Here is a 27,176-nt window from a genome sequence, read left to right as displayed (position 1 = left end):
TTGGAGTGAGTGCTGTATTCTAACTCTGCCCAGAAAAGGTGTTAGTTGCCTGCCTTCATTACAAAGTACCTGCATGTACTTAGCCCAGAGTTGAGGGTCATAGTCCCCCTGCTTTGGATTATGCTCACACCAAGGCTACCAGCTGCATGAGAAGATGAAAGGAACAGCTGTGGTCTCAACTGCTTCCGTTTAATCCTGCCCTATGCAACCAGAAATGACTCAAATAGCTTAGGGAAAGCACAGTGAGCGGCCTTCTCTTGATGGGGCTTTCACGTCTGACAAAAAGCAGGTTTCCTACACGGCAGCTGACTGGTCATCGAGCCCAATGGCATTTTGATAGGTTTATTATGAGTCAAGAAGTTCAGATTTGCTTTGCCAGCAGTGGGACATAATTTAAAAGGGAGAACATCTTCCCGTTGTCTGCAGCATGGAATTACTTTTAGACTATTACTGTGTTTGTTATCAAGAAAGGAGTGAAGACATCAAGACCAAGATGATCATATGGGCTTTAGGGAGGCACAAAGGTTGAATTCATGCAAGGGGTGATGCATCCCCAAGTCCCCTCTTCCAGGGGCTGGGACCTAAGGGTTATACAAGAGGAATACCGGTCCATGAAGGAGACTTGTGGTTATAGCATGGATGCAGATCTGACCAGCAATCCATAGACTGTCTTGAACCACAGCTTTGTTACCCACTGCACACCACTGAATGGCTAGCATACTTGGTATCCAAGGATCTCAAGAGACACCTAGGAACATCTGGACCATGTCTGTTAGGTAGGTGATGCCCTGGCATTAGAAGTGAGAAAGCTGTGGTATATATCTAAGAATAATGTGGACGCTTTTGGCACCACAGGGAAAATCGTGTAGGGTCCCTGGCAGCAGGTGGCAGAGCTGCCCCTTGAACGGGGAAGGAGGATTTGTCCAGGGGACCAGGCATCTTGGGGCAGTTGTGTGATACGAAATTACCTACAGCAAGTTCAGGTAACAGGAATGGCTCAGTGCACTGACAGCTGGGAAATGCTAACCTTTGAGTAAGAGTGGGAGGAAGGTCAAAGCCTTTTGACTCCTCAAACCCAAGTTATTTAGTTTCCTGTTAGGGACTGAGCTGGACTTCACCCATTCCTTTTCTGCCTTGCCAAAGCTCCCCTCTGCATTGTTTTCACATGCACCTTTGGACCCGGTTTGTTTTGGGCACGCCGGACAAAAGCTTTGTATCATAGATCCTGGCATTCATTTTTAGCAAGGGACAGAGTAATGGTCTGCTCTATACTGAACAAACTTCACCAGGTGTCACCTTCTCAAACAGAACTCAACACAGGGGCAGTTACCAAAACGTTTAATGTTAACGGTTCTTACTCAAACATGAAATGTCCATTGAGAGTTGCACTGCCGTTTAAAAAAAGAAAAGAAATAAAAGGAAGCTTTAGTTGCAATGATAAATTCTAATACACATTTTTAACAATGACCTGGCAACTGCAAAAACAAGGACATAAGGTCCTTACAGATCCTCAAGCAATAATTACAGTGGCAGAAACTCATTTTTTTTTTTTTAAAGAACAAAATTAAAGCCAGTCTCCACTCTGCCAGCATCCCATTGTCTACAGTGTCTATGAAGGGGCACTTGCAATGAATTGGACATCCAAATACTACCATATCTGTGTGCTCACTTATATGCACATCAGTCTACACACAGAATAAATTTTGAGTTTTTGACAAATTAACATTCTGAACCAGCGTCTGCAGCCATTTCCACATTTTGCTGGGAAAACCTATCTTCTTATGGCAGAAGACAGCGACGTGTCCCTGGTCTCAGCAAGCTAGAAGGGCCATTTATCGAGGCACAGAGTTCTACCAGATATATCTTCCAGTTTTTCAATCTGAGCTTACCCAAACAGGACTGGGGTCAGAGCAAAGAGGCTTCAAGTTTCACGGGTAGGGTTATAGAAAAACCTGAGACTTGCTTGCTTTGTTGGTTGGATTAAAAAAGCATTTGAAATGGACCCTGGAAGCAGTATGCTGAGTTACACATGAATACCTTACAATAGTGTTTTCATCTGCTGCAACTAATAGAATATGTCTTTGAAAGTATTTGTTAACAAAGCAAACGTTGAGACTGTGCAATGCAAACAGCAGCAAACCTTGAGACACAATAGGCACCGCCAGACTCTCTGCAGTGTAATACAGGTACAACATGTACACTTTACTCTTAACACATAGTGGTTCATGGCTGTTCCATCAACCAGAACCTTAAAATCACTTGTTACACAATCCAAGTCAATTATGTCTTAACTAAATTACAATAAAAAAAAATCAAATATAATATACATATTAGTCACATTGAGTGCTCTTAGATTTTTAAACTAAGTAAAGCTATAAACTATATTCAACCACGTTAAGTCACAGACAGCAACCTTTGCAGAGAGGTAAGCATTGTCCCATGTTTGGAAAAAAAAAATTTGCACTTCCTTTCATTTTGCAGCTGCTGCTTTCCTCCCAACACACATTAGCTTATGCTCATAGCTTGGGATTTTCAGGAGCCAAAAGGGGTTGAACTGCCCTTATCTCGGGTGCCTTTGACAATCTACCTTGGGTAACTTCAAAGCATGTGCTCCTCATCCAGAGGTTTGCCTGAGGACAATAGGACAAAGTGGTTCCAAGGAATAGGCTTAAGCTCAGAAGTCCTAGGACCTGACATGCAACCGAAGTCAATGAAAAGATTCCTGTCAACTTGGGCAAAGTCACCAGCCCTTAGAAAGAGCAAGTCAACTTAACTTGTTCTTACTCTTTCCTTCAACAGAACCGGGATGAGCTCTTTGGTTGTGAGCTAATCCCCGCTTCCACCCACGCATCTCATTCAAGCCGCTGGTTCCCACTATTTCTAACTCTGCCTGCTTGGTACTGCCCTAACCATTTCCTTCTTGGCCGACGCATTAAGTATTGCTCAATCCCAGCTCCATGGAATGACTGTAATTCATTCCACAAATGAAAGGATAAATATAGGACCTTTATATAGCCTTGATAGCTAATGTGCTACTCAAAGCTCCGCTATGGGATTTTTCCACTGTGCAGCCAGCTGGGAAGCCTTGCCTGAATATCCGTTTGGTATGGACTGTGTTGTGTAAGGGATTGGATGGAAGTCAATGGTGCTGCAAACTTCTGTTCATCACCTTTTGCTTACTTCCATGAGCCTTCACTGCTTTCTCTGCTCTGTACAGAATAGGATTCTGCTCCTGTTTGCAAATGATCACTTTAAAACTACAGGAACAGTCTGAAAAGTGACAGCAAAAATTGCTTCAGAAGGTTCCTTGTGGCTTTTTTTTTGTCAAGTCCAAACAGAAGTTTTCCTTTGCTGTCAGGCTTCCTCCAGGATCTGAAAACCCAGCTGGAATTGGCTTGTGTGGAGGCTAGCTGCAAACCATATCATGCACACAACTGGAGCATGAGCTGAGACTGCAGCAGGCACCCTGGGGTCCAGCTCACTCTTCCACAGGTGTGCAGGCTCTGGCCAGCCAACAGGAATTAAAATGCACAGGCCCATAAAGCAAGAATGAAGTCAGACATGCATGGAGCACATCTGGACCGCAACATGTTTTATGGTGCCACTATTCTAACTGTCTACAGAAAAAAATAGTGATAAGTGGGAAGAAATGTAGAATGTCAAGGCCAGGTACACCAGGAGCAAAAAAGATGCCAAAATGCAATGCAAGTTTGCTAAATGCCAGCTACAGCTTTGCTTGCATTAATGCAGGGAGGTCTTGCAGGATACAGGCATTTTTGCAAGGACCCAAAGTGGTGTGGAGTAAGAGCACAAGGGCTGGGACAGTTCAAAACGGACATGTTGTGACAAAGCAGCTGAATCATATCCACAGTACCTGAATGCAGGATTACAAGAAACCTCCAAAAAACTGAAAAACATCACCTTAGTGAGGGGACATTGCAAGAGACTCTCTCAATCCCAGCTCAAGCTGCAGAGTTGGTGTTGAGCAAAATGATGCTGCTTTCACAAGAATCAGGAGTGAATTTGATATCATCAGGATAGGCAGGGCTGTACATGGATTAACCTCACCAAGTAGAGGTGTGACAGAGTAACCAGGAAGAGCCCATCAATCAAAACTGAACTGCATGGCTATTTTTCAGAAAGACCATGAAACAGAGAAACCAAGCTAATAACCCTGAAATCCTCACTTGCAGAGAATGGCCCAGAATCTGTGTGTAAAACGTGTGGGCTAGGGAGCTTAATCCACCTGGATTACCAATAATCTAACATTTCTAAAGCACTGTCCCATAGCTCTGACCTCTGCAAACTGAAGCATGGTGGAGGTAAGGGCAGAGGGGAAATGTGTCCCGGTCAAACAGGATCTGTTTGCTAAGTAGTCAGGGGAAAATTTCCAGTTTTTGGTGCAGAGAAATTTCTTTGCAAGGGAAAAATAAAAGCTGTAGTGTGCTTTTCCTGCAATTTAACAGCTGCACATCATCAGATGTTATGTAAAAAGATTACTTTAAAATATAGGATAAGCAGATGAGTTAGTGGTCAGAGGACACAGGACAGCACAAACCATACTGCCTTTCTGTGGAAGGGCAGATAATTATAAAAAAATATAGCTATACTTTCTCTAATCCAAGATTCTTGTAGACAGGGCTTGCCTTATTTTTTTTTCTGCTGCCCTCGTTTCCTCTCAGTGAGGAATACATCACTAGAAAAGGGCTTAGTGCAATTGATAAAATCAGTAGCAAGTCATCACAATTTTCTACATCAGTCAAAAAAACAAAACACACACCCCCAACACCACAGATGGACAGTCACATTTTGGTATGGCTTTGAGTTTTGTCACTAGCCTTCGTCTGATGGGCAAGTCATTTCTGTGTGGCTTAGAACAATCCAACTCCAAGTCTTTTAAACATCTGATCTGTCGAACAAAGACCAAAGTGTTTATCTGATTTGCTTCAAGGGAAATGAGTGCCCTGGGCCCACTGAGCTGACTTTTGGTTTCCTTTTCCCATTTTATGCAATACATTTGAGCTGAGAAACTGCTGTGCAGCGCTGCATCCATCCTTCATTCTTTAGCCCCGCACCTTCAAGGGAGAGAGCAGAGTCTGGCAGGACGAATGTGGGTCGTTCTTACGTGGGAGTCTGAAAGCTGGGAGCCGAAAGGCCATGTTTTTAGGCAGAAGTTCAACAGCTGCTCCTATGCATGGCACAATCGCTGGCATGGAGGGAACAAGGTTTGGTGCTGCGGAGATTAACACCTCCCCACGTCCTGGTGAAGGCTTTGGCAGGTCTCTTGACAGCAAGCGGACTTCTCCCAGGGCACCGTCACGCCGTAAAACAGCTTTACCTGGGGGAGGGAGGGGAGAGACAAATGGCAAAAGGAATTGGCATGGTCAGGGAAGGTCTGTAGTTAAATCACTCACAGGCAGAGCTGGGAATTTGTGTACAAGATAAGGGGAAGAGGAGTTCCCCAAGACGGAAATAATAGTATTCACTTCTGATCGCTATCAGTTCCCTTGGAGGTTTATTTCCATGGTGACGCTGGACATAGACCTGATTTAATGCACTGAGGAAAGCAAGAGAGCAATCCAGGCAAACAACGGGTGGGGTAAAGAAGGCGGTCAAGCAAAAGTCAGGAGAGCTTGACTGCAGCCAGGGCCTGAAGAGCAGAGGGCAGCTTTTGCAGCACAGAACAGAGGTCCTGAGCCCGGTAACAAAACTGCTCGTTTCCCATGTTAGCCCCACTAAGGAAGGTAGTTTTCTTACCATACCACCAACCCTGCACAGGGGCTCTTTTGGCTGTTAACTTCCTTCTGGGTAGGACTGCAAGGCCTGTACCTATTGCACTAGCCAGCTGGGAGCTTCTGGCCTCAGCCTTTTTCTTTGTGGCCTGACTCGGTGGGGCCAGAGACTGGGCTTCAAAAAGTGCCTGGCCAGGAAACCCTTCCAGCAGCTACAAAGCTCCAGGTTGCATTTACAGCAAATGATGAATGAGTCAGTGATTTTTCACCCTTTGGACAAGAATAAACTATGTCCCCCATTTATCCAGGCCCCTTTATGGCTCTGCCTGCTGCTGCTGCAAAAATATACATGTAAGCAGTTACAAACCCAGTGCAATTCCCCTTGTATCAGACAGAAAAGGCCTCTGGCTTTCACTTGCAAGAAATCCATTATAGCTGCTCTCTGGGGACCAAACACCTTGCTGTAATAAGCAGACAATGCTGCTCTCCATTCAAGGCTGCGCAGGCTCTTAGGCTCTAGAAGGGAATAGCTTCTACAGATGGGGACTCATTACCTCCTGTGTAACTCCCAGACAGCAGCAACCTGCAAAACTGAGCCTGGGTGAAAACGGAGCCCTACAATCCTGGTGCCACGGCTCGTAGACAGACAAGCTGGGGTGGAAATCAAAGCGAACCTCCCCAGTATGTGCTGCCCCCCACCTATTCCTTAGCACCAAGGTATAAGCTGCACTAGTCCCTCTGCCTCTCCACTACAGCACTTGTGCTTAAGGGCTTATACTGTTGCTCTCCAGTTGATGATAGGTATAGCTGGGTTGAAACCATCCACTTCCCCGCTCATTTGCTCTGCCTTATCTGTATGTGTGGGTACAACACCTTGCCCCTCTCCTGAGGCACTCTCATAGCAAGAGCAGGAGACACTTGGAAAAATGCCCTGGTCCCAAAATGCCTCTTGGTTTTGCTGCTACTAGAAGACGGGGTGGGAAGATGCTCTTCACTGAAAGCAAACTAATGAATATAAAGAAAGTGCAGGGGAGAGATGAAGACTTTGATCAGCTTCAGAAAGCATTTGTAATTTTTTTTCATGTATTTACTTAGAGATCTTGGGGAAATTCGCACCCAGATACCCATGTTCTGTCTCCCCATGTTCCCCCTAGTTACTCTGTTCCGGGCTCTCACATGGCATCCATAATCACCACAGCACCTCAACGCCTTCCAGCAGGGATGTCAAACTCATCAAGCCCTGCAAGCTGGATGAACAGCACACAGCTGGGTCTACAAGCTGGATGAATGGTAGGGGGCTGGGTCCACGGGCCGGCAGGGCCCACAGACAACCCCCATGTACCAAATCCCACAAACAGGGCTTGCATGAAGTATGTCCCTCAGACCTGCCATGTGCTCCACATGGAGTGCGCACTACCCAAAACCTGTGTTTGTTAGAGGGAAAATTAGCCTGCTGCATGCAACAGGGCTAGTGTGCTGTACCCCAGTGCAAGCTGCATTTCAATGCAGGGCCAAGCCCCTAGAGGTGTTCTCAGATCCTTTGGCTTATGAGAAGCAATGGGTATTAGTTCAGTGTCTTCAGTTTTCTGGAGAAGCACACAGGCAATTCCTCAGTGCATTAAGCTCATTAACTCTCCCCCAATAACTCCATCCTTTTACCTTTTCTGTAAAGGTTTCATTTTGCTATTGAGTTTAAACGGACAATTGTTCTAATGACACTAAGCAAACAGAGGGCTCCAAAGCAGGACGTGAAAGCAAACCTGATACCGTACCAGCCTTTGTCTACAGTCCCTGCTGGTTACCAGAGGTGCCCTCAAGTTATTGAGCAAAAGGTTTTATCAGGGCGGCTCTCAGGGAACGTTACGAAGTCTATGGAAGTTTTCGCTCTGGTGTCAGTGCACGGTGCTAACTGGCAAATGAAAGAGGCCCTTGAGGGGCTATAGTATTTTGTTTTTTTAAAAAGAAGGGGACAGAAAAGTTTGGGTCTAGAAGAGAGGAACCCAGTTGTTTTCTGGCACCTTTACCAAGGTGCAACCCCACCTTTGCCAAGTGCCAAGAGTCACTGCTACGACAACCTAGTTTGGTCCCTAAGCAGGGCTGTATCTGTACAAAGCTGCCCCAGCTGCCAACAGCAGCTGCCACCATCAAGGTGTCTGAGCATGTGCCTGTGGTAGCTCTATTAGGACAGCCATGCTGCCAGAGCACCATGTGCGCTCTGGGATGGCACCCACAGCCAAATGGACTTCACACCTTCAGCTGGCTGTCAGCAGATGCCTGCTTCCACTCGACCAGGACAGTACAATGCTGCTGTCAGGCTGGAGGGTACTGCCAAAGCAGGGGGGGCTCAAAAAGTGCTTGCTTTAAGTTTGCAGCAAAATTCTGCATCATAAACTAAGCCTAAGTTTCTCTGCTGTTTTTTATCCTGACAGCTCCTAACCAAGACCCACTCAGGTGCAAAACAGGCACCGGTCTATCAGGAGATGTACCAGAGGACAAGGCTTTTTTGCATTACTTCTAGCTGGACCAACTGTGCAGTTGGGAGAGCTGTTAGACAAGGTCTTGGGCATCAGATGAACTTCCTTGGGTCACAAAAACCCTTGCTTCTAGGACCATTCAGCACCATTGTGGCCACAACACTCCAACCCTACTACAACATGAAAAATACTGACAAATGCTCTTCCTGTAGGCCAGCGAGCCGCTTGATGGCAATACCCCACCATCAGACAGGCGTGGACTTCTGAGGTTTTTGCCTTCCTCTATAGCAGGAGGCAGGGTCCTCTTCTGATGGACAGTGCCCTTGTCCCCCTGCTTTCCCTGTGGCAGGTTAGAGTGTTTTGATGTTTTGAGGCATTGTGCAAAGATTGTTCATTTTAACAGATTAGACTAATCCTTTTCTAGGGTGGTTTAGATAGAGATGATCCTGCCTTGAGCAGAGGCTGGACTAGATGACCTTGCGAAGTGCCTGCCAGGTCCTTACTTGTCTATGATGCTAGCCAATGGCAATATGGACTGGGCCAAATGTCCAAAACACCAAAGTGGTCCTGTATTTCCTTCTGCCTGCAAAAGCTTCCGCACTCCCCACTAGAGCTACCTCTGGACTCTGTAGTTTAATTTGTTGGGTTTTTTAAAAAAAAAACACACACAAGCAAACACACCAAAACACAACTCCACATTAAACTGTTTCTGTGAGGCTTTTCAAGTAGGTGTTATTGCCTAAGTGGCTTTGCCTCTCTGATGTGTGACAGGCTTTGATTTACATGTTCAGCCTCTTGTCACACAGAAGCAAGCTCTCAGGATTAGAGGTGTTGTTGACAGAGCTGTTTCCCTGCAATGTGAAGGAGAATAGGAAACTCAATCCAGGCACGTACATGCCTGTGTCTGTCATACAGGTGACTTTAGTACCCACTGACAGGGCTTTCCTTAGTTAAGACTGTGAAGTAGTCTAATGAGTCCGCTTTGTGTGTGTAGGGAGGGGTGTCCTACCAACACAGCTGGCAGCAGCGAGAGGCAGGAAATCCTAAAGAGGCTGCCTTCAGCCCAGCTGATGCCGTCTGCTGCTTCTCTGTGACTCGCTCAAACCTGGAAACACGGTGTGCAAGGACAAAGCATCAAAGGAAGCAAACTGCCTGTATGAGCACAATTGGAAAGGCACGTGCCACTTCTCCCCTGCTGCTGTCACTCTGCTGCGAGGCTTTTAATTAAAATGCTATTTGCCAGGGGTGAGAGGAGAGAGCCTAAAACTTTAATTATTCCACAGAACACAGATGCAAGTGTCTGCTTGGCTCTGTCAGATGCTATAGTGACACAGAACCTGCCCACAACTTCTAAAAGATTTGTGATGGACCCAAATTACAAGCCTATGTGTATTTTGGTCCTTTGTGCATCAGCCAGCCAGAGAAGTGATTTTTGTATAGAAGCAGCCCTAAGACAGTTTATATGCAGGAAGTGACAGGAAGCAGCCAGCAGCATGGTATTCCAGCCAAATGGTCTCTGCCACCTCGGACCTAGAAGTCTGAAGTCTTGCTCTGGCACATCCAAAGAACGCATCGAGGTGTTAGCCAAATATACCCATGATACATCGAAGTTGATATACATGCCTTTCATATTAGCTCCCATTAACCCCACTCCCTTTCTTCTGCGCTCCAAAGCTTTCCTCAGGGATGCCTGTCTAAGCCAAATGCTTCAGGCTCCCTCCTGATAGAAGGCACTCAAGGAATGAAAGGTTATAATAAATTGTTTATTCCTTTCCTTCTTCAAACGATGGACCAAGCTTTTGTAGGCCAACAGCCTGGACGGATCTGGGAGTGATGCTAAGAACTGGCAGATGACTTTGCGTGAAAGGATTTTAGAGGTTTTGGGGTTGTTTCTAGGGTTTCCCTTCCCATCTAGAGGATTTAATTAGGACAGCGTATACATTGCAAAGTTGTACCTAGCAGGACGGGTGGGTGCAAATGCTAAAAGTGTAGCATGACTGCGCAAGCCACATCCTTCAAGACGAGTGTACGGCACCATGCCACTGGATACTAGCATGATGAACGGCTGAACAGTGGTTAGTCCGACTCCAAGCAAGCTGTTCCAGTCCAAGCATTGGCATGCTCATGCAAGGGCTGCCAGGAAGTCCATGTATTGCACTCCTGTGAGGGGGACGCAGCCAGTGATCAGTATGGCAAGATTCACTAGGCCAGATGATCAGAGGGAGGCTGCCAAGAAGAGGAAATGCTCACTGGGAAGAAATGGGACGCTGGTGGAAAAGAGCAGGACACGCTACCCTAGCTGGCAGAAGGTACCTGCAGATGTTTTAAACAAAGAAAAAAAATGATACGGAAGTGGGAACAGGGATCCCCCAGCCCCAGGAGGGCTCATCATGCAGCATTATGTGCCAGACCTCAGCCTTGCTCATGCTGCCTCCAGGATGTAGCAGGTCATTACATTTTGCCTTAATTAGCTAACGAGCTGGAAATATCCATCTCATCCCTTCCCTGGTGCACTGACCCTGCCAACACTTCTGCAACTTCCTCTGATATATCTGGGTTTCAGCATTTGAAAGGGGGTTTTTTTGGAGGCAGGAGATGGGAGTGTTTGCTATCAGGGGGAATAAGAAAGCCTTCCCATAAGCAGCAGTTAATGAAGCCTCATTAAAATATATAGGCACTAGCTAAATATTAAAAAACAGCCCTTTTATTGGTCCAGCAACAGTGCTATGGCTACCCACATGCACTGCACTTCTGTCCCTTTATTAAAAGTGGTATTTCCATTTTATTGTGCTCCTGGCACACAAATCGGCACTTCCCTCTTTTCTTCCCTTTAGAGCCAGTCCGGTGCAGAATCCAATGCCCGGCAAGCCCCGCATGTTCTTTATGGACTAAACGCCAACACAGTGGTCCATGCCATCCAGCACAAATGAGGCAGTCTGCGGCTCCAATGTGCATACACAAGGTGGTGGGCTGGGAAGCTGTTTGGGGGGATGGGAGGGAGGTGGCAAGACTGAGAGTAGAGTTCCCCTTCAGGAGTGATCTGAATGGGGGAAAAGCAGTCACTTGCCACAGCAACCCTTTGGTGAAAGTGGACTCCGCTGGCTGGGATGATAGCCTGTGTTTCTACAGCGCCCTTTGGCCAATGATAAAGCCACACTTCCAATTATTCATAGATTGCTAGGGGCTAGAAGGGACCTTGCAGATCATCAGGTCCAGCCCCCCTGCTCTAGGCAAGAAGACAACCGAGGTCAAGTGACCCCAGCGAGGTGACTGTCCAGTCTCCTTTTGAAGATTTCCAGGGTAGGTGACTGCACCACCACTGGCGGGAGTTTATTCCACAGACTGGACACCATGACTGCGAAAGAGTTTTTCCTGGTATTAAGCCTGAAGCAGAGTTTGTATCTATTGGTCCTGGTCTTCCCCAGGGGTGCCCTAATGAACAGTTGTTCACTAAGCTCCTGATGCACTCCTTTGATATGGTGGTAAACCACTATCAAGTCCCCTCTCAACCTTCTCTTCTTTAGGCTAAAGAGGCCCAGGTACCTCAGCCTTTCTTTGCATGGCTTGCCTTGCAAGACCCTGATCATACTGATGGCTCTTTTCTGTACCCTCTCAAGTTTTTCCATGTCCTTATTGAAGTGTGGCACCCAGAACTGGACGCAGTACTCCAGCTGTGGTGTCACCAGTGCTGAGCATAGCGAGAGTATCACTTCCTTAGTTTTACACGATGCATCAGTTGATGCATGCCAGCGTGCTGTTTGCCCTGCTGACCACCGCCCCACACTGATGTCTCATGTTCACGCAGTGGTCAATCATTACCCCTAGGTCTCTTTTACCCATGGTGCAAGTCAGGCTGTCACCACCGAGCCTGTATGTATGTTGAGGGTTGTTTGCCCCCAGATGGGGCATCTTACACTTGGAAATGTTAAACTTCATCTTGTTCCAGTCTGCCCAATTCTCGAGCCTGTCCAGCTCCACCTGTATATGCAGCCTATCTTCTGACATGACCACACTGCCCATAACTTGGTGTCGTCCATGAACTTGGCCAGCAAGCTTTTCACTCCCCCATCCAAATCCTCTGATAAAGATGTTGAAAAGCACTGGTCCAAGCATGGACCCCGAAGAACACCACTCGCCACTTCGTGCCAGGATAACATGGATCTGTTTAACTCTCTGGGTCCTACTTTAAGGCTACCAGGTAAATTAGTTACCACTACGCATCCAAAAGAGGGACCCTCCTTTTACAAAAAAGTAAACTGAGGCAAAAAGGCTCAATGTCTTGGGTGGGGGGCTCATGGTGCAGCAGGGGACACACAGGGAGAGGTGTGGCCTGTATGGCCCCTTAGAAGTTGGACAGCCCTGGTCTAAATCAAAGACTGAATTTTCCCCTCTAGAAATGCTGGATTTAAGCATCCCAACTCCCACTTACTTCAATAACCTGGTGTAGCTCTCTGAAGGCTGCATCAAGCAGCAAGCAGGTCTTCCTTCTCCTGATCTGTTTCTGTTGTGCTTGTCACAGCCACACTAATGAAACACATGTAAGAGTAGAGACTCAGAGGCGGCCTTCCCATGAGATAGGCCCTCTTCAAGAGGCTGAGTGGAAGCTACTCAGGGAGGCTGCAGTCAGAGATGATCTATGTGGGGCTTTGATAGTTGGGCTAGGAAACTGCCAGGGAAAGATGAGACTGGTTTGGGACCAAATTATTTAAACAATTCCAAGATTGACTCATCCTCGTTGTTTGCTTGCTTCTGACCCCTGCCTTATTCCTTCAGGGAGAGATGCATTGAGTTACTTGGTAAGCTACCAAAAGAAACCACAAGCCACCACATACTTAAGTGTCTACTGAGTGCCCTTTGGCGTGAACACATTGTTACCACTCTCAAAACAAGGTGGAGTGAGGACAATGCAAGTCAGCTGAAGTTTGACAGGAACTAGGAGTTGCTGGGATCCCTGAAGTTAATGAAACCTTCACTAGACAAAGAAGCATTCATGTCAGATAGTCTCTACCTGCCCAATACTGAGGGCCTGGACAAGTATATCAGCATCTAAAGCCTGTCAGATGCTTCAGACCAAGGTGTGCCCCAGTCTACAGACTATCCTGAAAACCCTGGAAAGTGTTTCTTCCACCCAGTGCTAACGGAACCCATGGCGAGAAGTAGCTCCGAATACAGGGACCGAACCCATTCACCCTACACATGTGGCTAGGTCCCTCCCTGGTCAGACTTTCCAGTTCTCCTCTTTTGCTTATCCGACATTTTGCTACTGGATGACTTTCCCTTGTAGCGTTACTGTGAATCCCATTCAATTTCTCTTGGTCTTATGAAAATATCTCCAGTCTCACCCCCAAAACCACCCATTCACTCTATGAACATCTGATGGCATTGACGACCTTACTGTACAGAAAAAGTGCACCTTCCCCCAGCAACTACCACATCCAGAGAATGACTGGGTGCAACAAGCAGCCAAGCACCAAAGTTGAACTTGCTAAGCTGCTTTGTGTTTAGGCACAGCTCATCTGACAACACTTCCCCACAACAGAGGAGCAAGGCTTGCAATGCCCCTGGAAAGAGCGTGTTTCCAGGAACAGAGGTAAATGCCAGGGCAGGCCAAAGCAGGTTTCAGGTGCCTGAGCCAGAGACCAGAGCAGAGAGGCTTGTGCTGAATGAAGGGGACAGCAGAGGGAGGAAGCTGCAACTTGAGGTGCGAGCATGCGTGGGCGCACAGAAGCTAGACCTGTCTGTTCAGCTAATGCAGCCCCTGAGGCTGCTTGTAACCAGGCCATGCATGCAACAATTACCTGTATTTCACATCAAACACCGTGGAGTCCTCGTCATCATCCTCATCTTCATTCAGAGGAGCCATTTCTACCCGCTCAGCTGGAGTCGTGATTATGTCATACTTTCGGGTCTTCCTAATCCTCTTGCCAGACCTGAAATGAGAGAGGGAGCTCGTTGCTACTGTTCTACAGCAGGAGGGGTAGCTGACATGCAACCCACTGTCCTAAATGTTTCTGGGCTACTGAGGCTTCCCTGATGCTTGGCCTGTGGAGCCAGAGCCTCCCCTCCCCACTTCCCTGAGCTGCCACTTGTGCCCATCACTGAGGAGCTCAGTGTCCTGTCGGCTGTAATCCAGATCAATGTCAGTCTTGCTGCTTCAGACGCACCAGCCCATGATCCTTCAATGCCCAGGGCAAACGTGCTCGCGCAGCGGCTCACCAAGTCCCCGTGCTGCTGTACTCGATAAGTCAGACAAAGGCTTAATTGGCAGAGGCAGCCGCCAGGACAGCCAACGTGCTTAGAGGAGGAAACCATGTCATCCCTGCTAGCTCCAGGGCTTCCAAGAACTCCGGGGCATCAGAGAAGAATTACAGGAGGAAGAGGCAGCTGAGGTTGGACTTGAAAGTAGACAAACCCCCTTCTGGTTCCTCTGGATGTTGGGTTAAGTCCCTAATGCAGCCTGTCATTTCATATGGGCAATTTCACATTTGGCAGCAATCCCAGGGGAATACTCTTGGGTACATCCTGCTTGCATGCAGCAACCTGTGACTGGAGCAAGGAAGCCACTCCGGCGTGCCCCTGCAGCCACACAAACATGCTGGGGACAGGGCTCAAGAGAACCACAGGGAGGGGAGTAGTTTTGGGGGTGTGGGACAGGAGGTTCACTGCCTCATTTCCAGGTATGGCACCTGCAGGGACATATTTAAGAGAGCCTCTGCCTAGAAGCACCAGGGATGTATTGCAAACAACCGTGAAAATCATGAGCCCCAGCGTGACAAATAGCTACCCCTACCATCCCTCTCCTCTAAGAACAGTCACTTCTTTGGTACCAGAGAAGCTTGTACAGCCGGGTACGGTGAGATTCATTTTCCAGTATTTACTTGCATTAACATGTTTTGGCAACCATTGATCCTTCCAGCTCACGGTGTATGCATAAAAGGTCACCCAGACCTTCAATGCATATGCCTAGACAGGAGCCTTTTTTTGGAGGAGCAGAGGCTGCCCAGACCTTCCATCCCCGCTTTAGGCCACTGAGACAGAATCCAAAGGCCAGACCAAGTCCAGACACTTGGTGCTTCCATGGTTGTATTTTGCATTAACATAACTTTAACATAAAACATCAAAAGAATACAGCTTAAATCAACACTCTGCCTTTAACTCCAAGCCCCTGTATTATAGAGGTGCTATTTATTGCACAGATTAATCCAAGGTCATGAGCTACCTCTCACAGCTTATATGCAATCCTAGATTTGTTTTGGTTATGTTGGCCTGTGTGTTTTTTGCCGGTGCATTTAAAGGAAGCTGTGGATAACTCATCTTTTTTGGAGGAGAAGGGGGTTAGTGTAGAGCAAGGAAGGGCTTAGTATAATTGCTTGCACTCTGGAAAAGGTTTCATTCAACAACATACGGAAGTTCTCTCCCTAAAATCCTTGTTAAAATCCAACCACAAAGTTGTCAGATATCCAGTTGTTCTGCCAGCCTTAAAGTTTCTGATCACTGGTCCCAGGTTAGTACTTCCCAGTCTTCAGAACATATTGTTGTTGGGAAGTTTTGCCGCAATACATCACACACCATGTGCTGGATGCGTTTGCCTAACATACAGGTTCATGATACAGAAGTCCTATTTCCAGTGTTATACTAGAGATCATAGATGATGATGATGACAACAATAGTCCCTTCTGACCTCAAAAAAAGAAAAAGAAACCATTTGAGAGCTCTCTGATGTAAAAGCTGTTGCTGGCTTCTCAGTCTAGCGTTTCCTTCTTGGCACAGGTCCATGACTAAATAAAGCAAGTCCCAGGCCCTGGGCAGTGTAATTGTAATTCTCTGAATGTTCTAAATTTGAACAGAATTAAAAATTCTGTCTCCATCACCATCATCAACTAATCTGTATGTAATAATCTGTGTTGCCCTGTGCCACAGAGGATGCAGAGGTTTTCTTCTATTACTCCACCCATTAAAATAAGTGACCCTATGCAGTGAGAGAGGATTATCAAGAGCTTGGGTTAGGGTCCTAACAAAACACCCGTCAGCCTTACTCTACTGCTCAGGCAAAATGCAAGGTCTCATCTTGCAAGTCACATATGCAACAGAACATTTATTCAGCCACTGTACTATATTACAACTCAAGTGTGTATGTGTCCGACTGAATGAAATCTATTTGGCTAGTGTCATTCTTGTATTTGTTCATTGGCTAAAACAAGGTGTGAGGGATCTCGTGTTACCATGAATTAATAATGTGACACAGGAATGCATATTAAAAGAATATCCATTTTTTTTCTGTCTGCATATATTCTGTTATAGGCCACCAGTGGTCATCGCCTCATTTAGAAAAATGTATTACTCTATATTCTACACAGGCAGATGTGCTTCTGGAGCCTTTCTAACCATTACTGCTGGATACTGCATTATTTAAGGGTAGTTAATTCCCAGTAGCCAGATAGTTCCCCTCTTTTAATTTCTGTATTCAGGTTCCATTTGGAAAAGGACCTTCATAGTTATGACCATAAATAAGAGAGTGCTAAAAACCTTTCCACAACAATCATTTAGTAAGTAGAACAGTTGGCTAAGGGAGAAAAAAAAAATCAAAGACTGGGTTTTGTCAACATTTTTCCAAGCTGTCGAAAGAGCCCAGTGACAAACAGCTCCTTGCAGCTGAACAGAAGACCTTCATTTCCCTCCTCCCTCCTTCATTCCCCCTTGGCATATTTGGATGATGTACTTATTATTAACCTATAGGCCCAAGAGTCAATTCTCTCTGAAATAAGCAATCCCAGGGGGGCAATTTTCATAATGACAGAACTGTGAGCCACACAAAGATTACTTGCAGTTTCCCACCCATGTACAAAATGATTCATCATGTGGCCTGTAGCCCAGCCTGTTTCCTCTCCCCTTGTTGCACAGTGGACCTCCTTAGCCTCACCAGGATACCTTTAATCTTCAATGATGATGAAATAAGAGAAGACCACATATGGTCAGACAAGATACCATCCATCACGCTCATGCGATGGAGGTATTGGCAAAGCAGTGCAAGACAGGAACCAGAGCATGTGAACATCTCGTGAATTACTGAGACCTGCTCCAGAACCGCAATGTGTTGAGGCCTCGTGTGAACAGATGACAGCCATCCAACCTGATCGGATGGAAGCTAGGAACAGCAAGGCAGTGAGGAGCAGCATTCAAAGCAAGCCCCTCCGATAACAGACTGAGATGCCCCTGCATGAAAGATCTTTATTAGGAGTGATAATGGATACTCATGAACACAGATTTTGATACTGGAGACCTGGTCTCCAGTGAGAACTTGTACAATCCCAACTGGATGCATCTAGCCCCCTACAGTTAGCAGGTTTAAGTAGGAAATGCTGTGGATCAGTAAAGAAGCGTGCAGGGTAGAGCTGGGGGACACAGAGGAGCCACATGTAGGGACAGCAGGAGCACCAACCATTTTGAGAGGTTAGCAGAGTCACAAGACCTGTGCAGAGGAGGGTACTGCTGCAGGTCTAGCTAAAAGACTAGGGCAGAGTTGGGGAGGAGCTGGCAAAATTCAATGGGCTGTGCCGGCCAGGTCAGAGTTGGCTCAGTAGTTCTCAATACAGGTGCCAGGGCACCCTGCAATGCACTGAAATCCTTTCAGGTGTGCTGCAGGGTGCCAGGCACTGTTAGCACTGTGCACATACAATTCACACAGTCTTCAGTGTGTGCATACGATTCACAAAACAAGCCTAGAGACTTCAAATAGGAATCCATAGTGTTAAAAGCCTTTGGGTTTGTTGTAGTCTTTCTGAGTTCTTTGCAACCAAAAAAAAAATTGCTCCAAATTTCTCTAGTCAAATGGAAAGTGGAAAATAAGAGCTGACATTTTCCAAGGGTGCCTCAACTCTTTCAAGGGTTGTCTCGTGTCTGAAAAGGTTGAGAAGCACTGGAGCAGGTGATCAAAACAGGTCATCCCGGTCTTTAAATAAATAAATAAATAAAATCTGTTAGTCGATCTACAAAGCTCGCGTGGCATCTGTACAAGCCACAAAATAATTGGAGCCAGTATTACCAGACTCTTGGTTTAGATCCAGTGCTGTTCCCACTGAAGCCAAAAGGGAAGCACTCATTCAATTAAATAGAAATAGGATTAGTGAGCACATGCTTGCTTAATACCAGGAAAGCAATGCCTGACCTGCTGGCCTCGCTCAGGAGGATCCAGCTCAACATGTTCATGAGTAATTCAGACACATTAGTTTCATTCCTGGGTAATCAGATTCCTTTGGGGGTTTAAGTGCCTCAGACTTACCACAAGTTTTCTGCTCTATAATGGGGGAAAAGATGAATATTTCTATTCAGCCTGGGGGAGAGCAATGCTGACTCAAGCAGGGTGCATGAAAGGCTCAGGAAGAGAAGGACAAAGTTTATGACTTGCTTGTCTCACTAGTTTGACCAGGGGCTGTTTTGGTCAAACCCGAGTCATATGCAGCATTTCACGCTTCTTACTGAAACATCATGTGGTGGGAAACGCACACAAGACAACTCCCTAGCTCATTATACAACTGAAGCTCCTAATCTATTTATAACACCAACCCTTGATGCTAAAGACAAGGCTTCTCTTGACCCTAGTGAGAGAGAAGTCAGAACTTCTGATCCAGCGTTAATATACTTCTTGACAGCAGATTTTGGGGAGGAGGAAGGGAAAAGGCAAGGATATAAAAGGTGCTGACTAAAAATGTACTCTTTTCTAGAAGTAGGTTTATTGGAAGTGGAATTAGAAATAGGGCAGGCTAAACCTGAACAGCACTGATGATACTCCAAGAATGCAACAGGGAGCAACTTATTTACTGGTAACAGGCTCCTTGAACATGAACAAGTTTCCAAAAACAGAAGGTTTCTGGAAACAATAGGCATCTAACAAGTGACTGAATGAAATCTTTAAGAATCAATGTGATATTTTACTGTCTTCCAGCTAACCAAGCTTCCCTGCTCTTAGGAACATTTTAAACACTAATGTTAAACCAGAGGCTATTAAGATCCTTGTACCTGCTTTCAGATGCCCCTTTTGACGTAATGAAGTGAAGATGCTACATTTTTTAACAATCAAGTCCTTGAGATGGAACACACACAGGCACAATGAACAGAAGTAAAGGCTTGTTCAACTGCTCTAAGTGTTAGTACAAGGCCTGAAGGCTGGGAAGAAGATTGCAAAAAGCCTCCGGAAAAATCAAAATGAGATCCTGCCATGATTCAGTTAAAAGATAATGCTTAAAAATAGCTACAATGCACCTACTACTGACTAGTACTAGTATAAGTGGGCTCCTATACACATACATAGAGGCTGCAGTAATTACAGTGCATTGGAGCAGACTCAATTAATTGAGTCTGCTTAAGTGTGTTAATTAGTGCTCTCCAGACTCCAGCATCACATGCATCATGGTCCCCCCACTGAAAAGTGGTGGTGGGGCACTTTCAACTAAAGCTGGTTTGATGAGCTTTAGTTCAAAGGACCCGGCCGGCATTTTTTAGCATGAGGACACTGATGCACATGATGCTCCGGGGGCTTTTAATTGCATTTACTTAGCATGGCTCTCAGAGCTGCCCCACCACCCTTGCCTCCTGGAGCGCGTCTATATAAACGCCCAGTGTGTACTTTAAGACCTACATCCTCTTTGTCAGGGTGCAAAGTGCTACATCCATTTCATAGAAAGACCAAGAGAATGCAAGTAACCTGCCAAAATTCGCAAAGCAAGTGAAGCAGTGGAACATGGAACAGGACCCTCGGGTCCCTGCTCTGACCATTAAACCACAACTCTGAAGCGAGGTTTCCAGTTGAGGTCACCCTTGGGTCTTCCATACAGGAACATCTTAAAAGTACATGCTTCCCTCTAGGCACTAGCAGCATTTTTTATGGCTCAGTCCCAGGAAACAGTTACAAAACCATTCGTAGCATAGACAAACCTTCGCTATACAGAGAACTTCACTTTGTTGTAGGGCAGCCAGGCCTCTCACTTGTAGGATGACCCAATATGCTTAAATATTTTAGAACTTAATTAAACCAGCTTTCTAGTTACTAAAGAGTTAGGAACAGCATTTGCTGCAGAAATCAGGCAAAAGGTTGCTTTGGTCAAAAATGCTGTGCAAGTGGCTAGAAACTTTCAAAAGGTGCATCAGTGTCATGTAGTACCTTTGTCCAGCATGGATTTATTTATTGTCGTGCTCTTCAGCAGCCCATTGCACCTCTGCACTGACTAAGTCCTGGTTCCCCTTGGTGACACTGCACTTGCAGGTTGGTTGGTTGGCTTGTTTTAAATATGCAGCTTGACCAAACAGGCTTATCCAACATTGCTCCGAAGGTTGAGGTGCACCAAGAGAAGTCATGTCTCAGAAGCCTTTCCAAGTACTAACTCTCAGGAGTTTACTTAGTGCGCTATGAACCAGATCCACCTCTAGACTTGCTGCAGCGGACTTGCATCCAGGATGGCGAGCACTCTGTATTTTAGAGACACCAAGGCAGAATTGGTCACAGGAAGAAGCCCTCACTTTGGGCAACCGCAGGAGCTGTTCCTGAACAATACTTAAGCACTGTAATTGCTTGGACTGCGACCTGTAATATTCGGGTGTGACATGGAGCCCATTTCTGTTTGGGGGTGAGATAAGAGATGCTTTGCAAAAAGTGGTGTCTGAGAATAACCCAGCCATCAACAGGGGAAGGAAGTTTGTAGTGCTTCCTCCTGCAGATGGAGAGCATGCTACCCTCCCAGGCACCCCCAGTCCATGGCAGTCAGGGGTGGGGGGAGAGACTGAATCCAAAGCTCTTGGGACAGTACCGTGCTCCGAGCTACTGGGACAAGGCCACTCCAATCATTAGCTTCTAAAGGGAAAGAGGCATGTTTAAATGTTGTCATTGCACACACAAAAACTCAACAAGTTAGGAAGCTGGGGAAAGGGCAAGAAACCAATCTAGCCCTTATTCATTCCATCTCAAACAGTCCACGTCTAAAGGGATAATTTACTTCCAGCAAAATAGAGTAATTTCACAGCAAAGGTTTAACCACAGATTTCAGCAAAAACCCTAATAGGAATCCACAACAGTAGTAAAAAAAACTATTACACTTTCTTTAAAAAAAAGGGTTGAGCAAAGCTTTCATTCTGATGAAGAAAGCCTTTTCATTTCATTGAAGGCAAATCCTTGATCTCTTCTACAACAGAATTCTTCCCCGGTCTATTTTGCCAGCTCTAAGCTTGACATGGTACAAGCATAGCTGTTGATTTTCTTGTCTCATTTTGCTACTTGAGTAATGGTTTACACACAAAAGCCTGGGCCAGATAAAGAGCTGCGCTCAGAAGTTTAAAGCCGCCTTGTCTGAACTGCCCTTCTGTCTCTATTAAAGACATGGCAGAGATCCTGATAATGGGAATCTTTTATATAAGTTGAACGCTGCTACAACCACAAGCAATGCATGCAGGGAAAAAGTCTCGCATGGGAAATCTCAGCAGTGCTTCCCGTTAAAGGTGATTCATAATAACCTAAGTGTCCTGGGTCAGACCAATAGTCCACCAACCTGCTTTCCAGCCTACAGTATCAAGTAGTAGATGCTTTAGAGAGAAAGTATATGAATGGGGCATATCTAGAGTGACCCATATCATGTTGTACCCTCCCTATTGGATCGCTCATTTAGGGAGTTGAGAGAAGACTCACCTGATTGTTCTATTTTTCATAGTTTGCAATGGACTTGTTCTCCATGAATGCGTCTAATCCCTGTTTGAACCCTGCTATGCTATCTGCTTCTCTAACTTCTGGTTGCAGCGAGTTCCCAAAGTGCACTACATGCTCCATTAGAAAAGTACTCTCTCATCTCTGTTTTAAGCCTACCGCCTGATCATTTCAGTGGGTACCACCCAGTTGTTGTACTCTGGGATTTGGTAAATAAACAGCTCCCTAATTCATTTGATCCATCCTTTGGTCATTTTATATATAGGTGCTATCCTATCCCCTCTCAGCCTTTCCAAACTGGAGAGTCCTAGCCTTCTTAGTTGGTCAAGCAGCTGCTCCATCTATTTCCTTAAGCATCTTTGTTGCCTTTGGTCAGCTATTGTCCTTGCCCTTGTTGTTCCATACATTTGGACTTATTTTGCTTCTAAGTGATGTAGGGATAAAGCTTGAAGCACTGGGTTTTACAGTTTGAGGCTATTTGGCTTTTACGGAAATATCAGGAATGCTATCCTGGGAACTTCTGCATGCATTCTTCTTTTAGATGTGGACCAACTGAGGCAAGGAGACTAGACTTGCTATGGTCAATTAGGGGAAGAGCCAAGACTAGAACTCAGACTTCTTTATACTGCTTTTAGCAATTAACTGTGTTGTCTGTACAGTCCCCTTAAGCACCAATACGTATATACGCTCTCCCAAGCAGTTCCAGTGTGCAATGCTGGAAAAGCCAATAATCGCAAAATGATCCTGTTTAACAGCCTCTTACTTAAAGCAAAGGACATGATTTCTTCCCTCTCTAACAACTGCCATTTCCTGGAGAGCCAGTTATACGAGTCAACACTGCAGGTTGTTTTCTTTTGCACACACCCATCCGTCAGAATTCCTGTTAACTATTGAAGCTTCGCAGGTTTCCATCGTGAAGTCAGGAGTGAACAGACCACAGTGAAGCACTCTCCTAGCCTGTAAGCTGTTTGGAACAAGAACTTGTATTCCCTATATACATGTGCAGCCTGGTGCAGGTGGTACCTTTTACCCCTATTGTAAGATAAGGTTGACTTTGGTGTTCTTCACAGCATGCAATCCTATAAAAGTTTCAAGTGTTAACCGCCGTACCCATGCATGTCCCAGCAAGGACAGACTTACTAGATGGACTAACAAGTCCACTCTCTGAACCCCATCAACAAGGGCAGTTGCAAAGGCTGGCAGGACAGTGGCGAAAGGAGTTCCACAACTCAAGGGTGCCTATACACAAGCAGCAATGCTGCTCTGATGCACTGCAACTACAGCTCGTCTGAGCAGACACGATTAATCGAGTCTGCTGGAGCATGGCAACTGCCGTGCTCCAGCAGCCTCCAGTGTTTTGTGTATCAGCATCCCTGTGGTTAAAAATGGCAGCAGGGGCACTTTATTTAAAGCTCATTTGTCAAGCTTTACATAAAGCATGCCCCCCCCCGCCACCATTTTTAAGTGTGGGATGCTAATACACAAGATGCTCCAAGTGCTTTCATTAGAGCAGCTCTTAAAGCCGCTCTAATTAAAGCACCCCCAACTCCCGAAGCACGTGTATAAACGCTACAAGATTCCACCTATTTGTTTTGTGGCCTCTCCCTGAACCAAACCTAATTCTGTGGGCTTAAGGCCAAGAACAGTTCAGCTGAAACACAAAGCCACCTATCCCCACATCTAGTAACTGCGCCCCAAATGCAGACGGCCCTGCAGAGCCTGCAGACACATTCAAAGCACAGGCCTGCTGCCGAAGAAATCCACTTCCAAAATAGTGTTCAAGAAGGTGGGAGGGAACATCACATTTTTCTCCTTTGGTTTTGTTTCCAACTGGGCAGAATTACAGCTACTACAAAGAATGGTTCAAGAAGGGACTCCAGCCTAATAGACCAAGTTGGGTAAAGACTGGGATTCTACAACCAGCTGTCTTGGGAGTCTCCCGTTTCCTCTCTGGTGACTAAAAGTGAAAAGCCTGCAGAAAGCGCACAGATCTAGGCATGCTGCGAGCAGGGGGTTTATTCCAAAGAGCGCTGGGCACCCCAGCACGACGCTACCTCACTCCTGCATTGCTGAATTTCCTGCTCTCCAATGTCTATGTCATCAGAAACCTTTGACAGTCCAGCAGTTCGCTGAAGTCCCTAGGAGAGGTCAGGATGGCAGGTGCACACAGAATAGCTGAAGACACCTGGCCAGTAATGTGTCAGCGCAGGACCTGGCAGTTACAGAGGACTATTGTAAAGCTAGTGCAAGTCTGACAGAGAGCATCCGCTCCGCGAGCTCGCTGCGCTCTATGCAAGCTGCACACTGGCCGCGGCAACTGCTCCAGGAGATTGTCACTGGTTCTGACCGAATCAAGCGGGGTTTTTTGTTTGTTTTTTCCTGGAGACTAACTGTAGAAAAGGACTGAGGGAGACGGGAAATAAGGCTACCAGCAGGTGATGGCCTGCTGCATGCATTCTTCTTTTAGATGTGGACCAACTGAGGCAAGGAGACTAGACTTGCTATGGTCAATTAGGGGAAGAGCCAAGACTAGAACTCAGACTTCTTTACACCCCCATGGGGTCCCTGCTTTCCCCATGCTTCTCCGCCCAAAGCACTGGTGCCAGTGCACAGGCGTGTCCAGAGCAACCCAGGCACGAGAGAAGGCAGCTGACACCTGTTTGGTGGGGATCGAAGTGGACAAAGAGGGCACCTTTCTGCCCAGACAATCCCCTGCCTGCAGGCGCAGGACTGGGGAGCCATAAGATCCCTGTGGAGGGGGACAAGGCTATGGGTTTCCAGGCCTCCCACCCAGCCCAGAGAGGAGCCCCGAGTCCTAAACACAGCAAGGAAGGCCAAGGATCCCCCCCTTGCTGGTGTGCTCTGTGCCCCACAGTTGCCCCAGACCCCAGTTGAAATCCCCGCAACCCCAAGCAGTCCTGGAGGCAGGGTTCCTGGCGCGCTCCCCAGTGAGGGGTGTCCCTGCCATGGGCCCTTGGGGGACAGGGCTGCCTAGTGAGAGTCTGGAGAGCGGGGTCACCCCTGACAGAGTTCCCCAGGGATGCGGGTTCCCCATGAGGGAGGGCTCCCCACTCCCCAGTGACGACGGCTCCTCAGCAACAGCGGCTCCCCACTCGCGGTGGGCGGAGGGGCTCGGCGGGCGGGGGTCCCGGTACCTGCAGAGGCGCAGCAGCAGGCAGGCCACGAGGGCGGCGCTGAGGGCGCAGGCGGCGATGACGGCGGCCTTGAGCGCGGACAGGTCGCGGAGCAGCGCGGACACGGGCCCGGGCGCGGCGGCGGCGCTGCGGTTGCGGGCGAGGCCGGGGCCCGGGGGCGTCGCGGGGCCGCTGGCGTTGGCGGGCGGCGGCGGCGCGGGCTCCTCGCGGCTGCCCCGGGCCCCGGGCGCGGCCGCCAGCACCAGCGCCAGCACCGCCGCCAGCACCAGCAGCGGGGCCGGCTGCATCCTCCGCTCCGCTCCGCTTGTCCGCTCCGCGCAGCGCCGCCGCCGCCGCCTCCTCCTCCCCCGGCCGGCCGGCCGAGCCACCTCCCCCCGCGGGCGGAGCCTCCCGGGCCCCTCGGCCTCACCGCGCCACAAACGTCGCGGCGCCGCGCGCGCCTGGGCCTGCCTCAGCGCGGGCCGGTGCGCGTTTATGGCGCTTCACACAGCTAACGTGTGTCCGGGCGCCTAAGGCGGGTCGAGGAATTGGCTGAAACGCACCGTAAAGGGAGACCGGCCACCCGGGCAAGTCACTTGTGTGGCACGTGCCTAACGGTTCTGATCGAAGCTGCACAGAGGGCAGCCGGACAGTTGTGACACGTTTTTAAAACACTGACTTGAGAGCGGGCAGGTCCCTTTTGTCATTTTTTTATGGTGTGAGCGTTACTCTGTAAGGGGAGATCATGCTTGGGGGCAATCAACACGGGTTCATCAGTGGCAGGTCCTGTCAGACCAACCTGGTGGCCTTCTATGACCAGGTCACCAAATCCTTAGATGCAGGTGTTGTGGTGGACATAGTTTTTCTGGACTTTCGGAAGCCCTTCGACACTGTCTCTCACCCCATTCTCATTAAGAAACTGGGGGGCTGTGGTGTCGACACCCACACAGTCAATTGGGTCGCCAACTGCCTGGAGGGCCGCACCCAGAGAGTGGTGGTGGATGGGTCATTTTCGACATGGAGGGACGTGGGCAGTGGGGTCCCCCAGGGCTCGGTCCTTGGGCCCGCACTGTTCAACATCTCCATCGGTGACTTGGACGAGGGGGTAAAAAGCACCCTGTTCAGATTTGCTGATGACACTAAGATGTGGGGGGATGTGAGCACGCTAGAAGGGGGGGACAGGCTGCAATCAGACCTGGACAGGTTACAGGAGTGGGCGGAAAAGAACAGGATGGGATTCAACACCGACAAGTGCAAGGTGCTGCACCTGGGGAAGAACAACCAGCAGCATACCTACAGGCTGGTGAACTCCGTTCTCGTCAGTGCAGAGGCAGAAGAGGGTCTTGGAGTCATCATTGATGCCAAGATGAACATGGGCCAGCAGTGTGGGGATGCAGTCAGGAAGGCCAACCGCACCTTGTCCTGCATCCACAGATGCATCTCAAGCAGGTCCAAGGAGGTGATCCTCCCCCTCTATGCGGCACTGCTCAGGCCGCAGCTGGAGTACTGTGTCCAGTTCTGGGCACCGCACTTCAGGAGGGATGTGGACAGCATGGAGAGGGTCCAGAGAAGGCCACTCGTATGATTAGGGGGCAGCAGGGCAGGCCCTATGAGGAGAGGCTGAGGGACCTGAACCTGTTCAACCTCCACAAGAGAAAGCTGAGGGGGGATCTAGTGGCCTGTTATAAACTAGTCGGGGGATCATCAGGCACTGGGGGGGGTCCCTGTTCCCCTGAGCACTGCCAGGAGTGACCAGGAATAACGGTCACAAGCTGGCAGAGGGTAGATTCAGACTAGATATCAGGAGGCGCAACTTCACCGTCAGGATGGCTAGGATCTGGAACCAACTTCCAAGAGAAGTGGTGCTGGCTCCTACCCTGGGGGTCTTTAAAAGGAGGCTGGATGAACACCTTGCTGGGGTTGTTTGACCCTTGTACTCTTTCCTGCCATGGCAGGGGATCGAACTAGATGATCTACTCAGGTCCCTTCCGACCCTAGAAACTATGAAACTATCTGGCTGGGGCTCACTTTATGGTGCGCTTCACCGGCGCATTGCAGTATATATGTGATGTGTTGCAGGGGCCTAAGAGTAGCCACAAATGAGAAGAAATTGGCACGCCGTTCACCGGGGAAATATGCCATAAAGGGA

General features: G+C 47.8%; 1 protein-coding gene across 2 annotated transcripts; it reads right to left on the bottom strand.

The window, feature by feature from the left end:
- Positions 1 to 1,323: 1,323 nt before the first annotated feature.
- FAM174B (family with sequence similarity 174 member B) lies at positions 1,324 to 25,467 on the bottom strand. 2 transcript variants are annotated; one of them, XM_090029270.1, is made up of 3 exons: positions 25,049 to 25,427; positions 14,005 to 14,136; positions 1,324 to 5,338 (listed from the first exon to the last, which is right to left on the bottom strand). In XM_090029270.1, exons 1-3 carry the CDS (start codon positions 25,333 to 25,335, stop codon positions 5,335 to 5,337), a joined length of 423 nt encoding a protein of 140 aa, XP_089885396.1. In that variant the 5' UTR covers positions 25,336 to 25,427; the 3' UTR covers positions 1,324 to 5,334. The 2 variants fall into 2 exon arrangements, with proteins under 2 accessions (XP_089885396.1, XP_089885397.1); XM_090029271.1 differs by lacking the exon at positions 1,324 to 5,338 and having other exon boundaries at positions 14,001 to 14,136; positions 25,049 to 25,467.
- Positions 25,468 to 27,176: the final 1,709 nt, after the last annotated feature.

This window comes from Crocodylus siamensis, chromosome 15 (genome assembly GCF_052110815.1).
Source record: "Crocodylus siamensis isolate JL-2025a chromosome 15, ASM5211081v1, whole genome shotgun sequence".
In the NCBI taxonomy this organism is placed as follows: Eukaryota; Metazoa; Chordata; order Crocodylia; family Crocodylidae; genus Crocodylus; species Crocodylus siamensis.
Note: the sequence above shows the minus strand (reverse complement) of the source record. Positions and strands in the feature narration are given on the sequence as shown.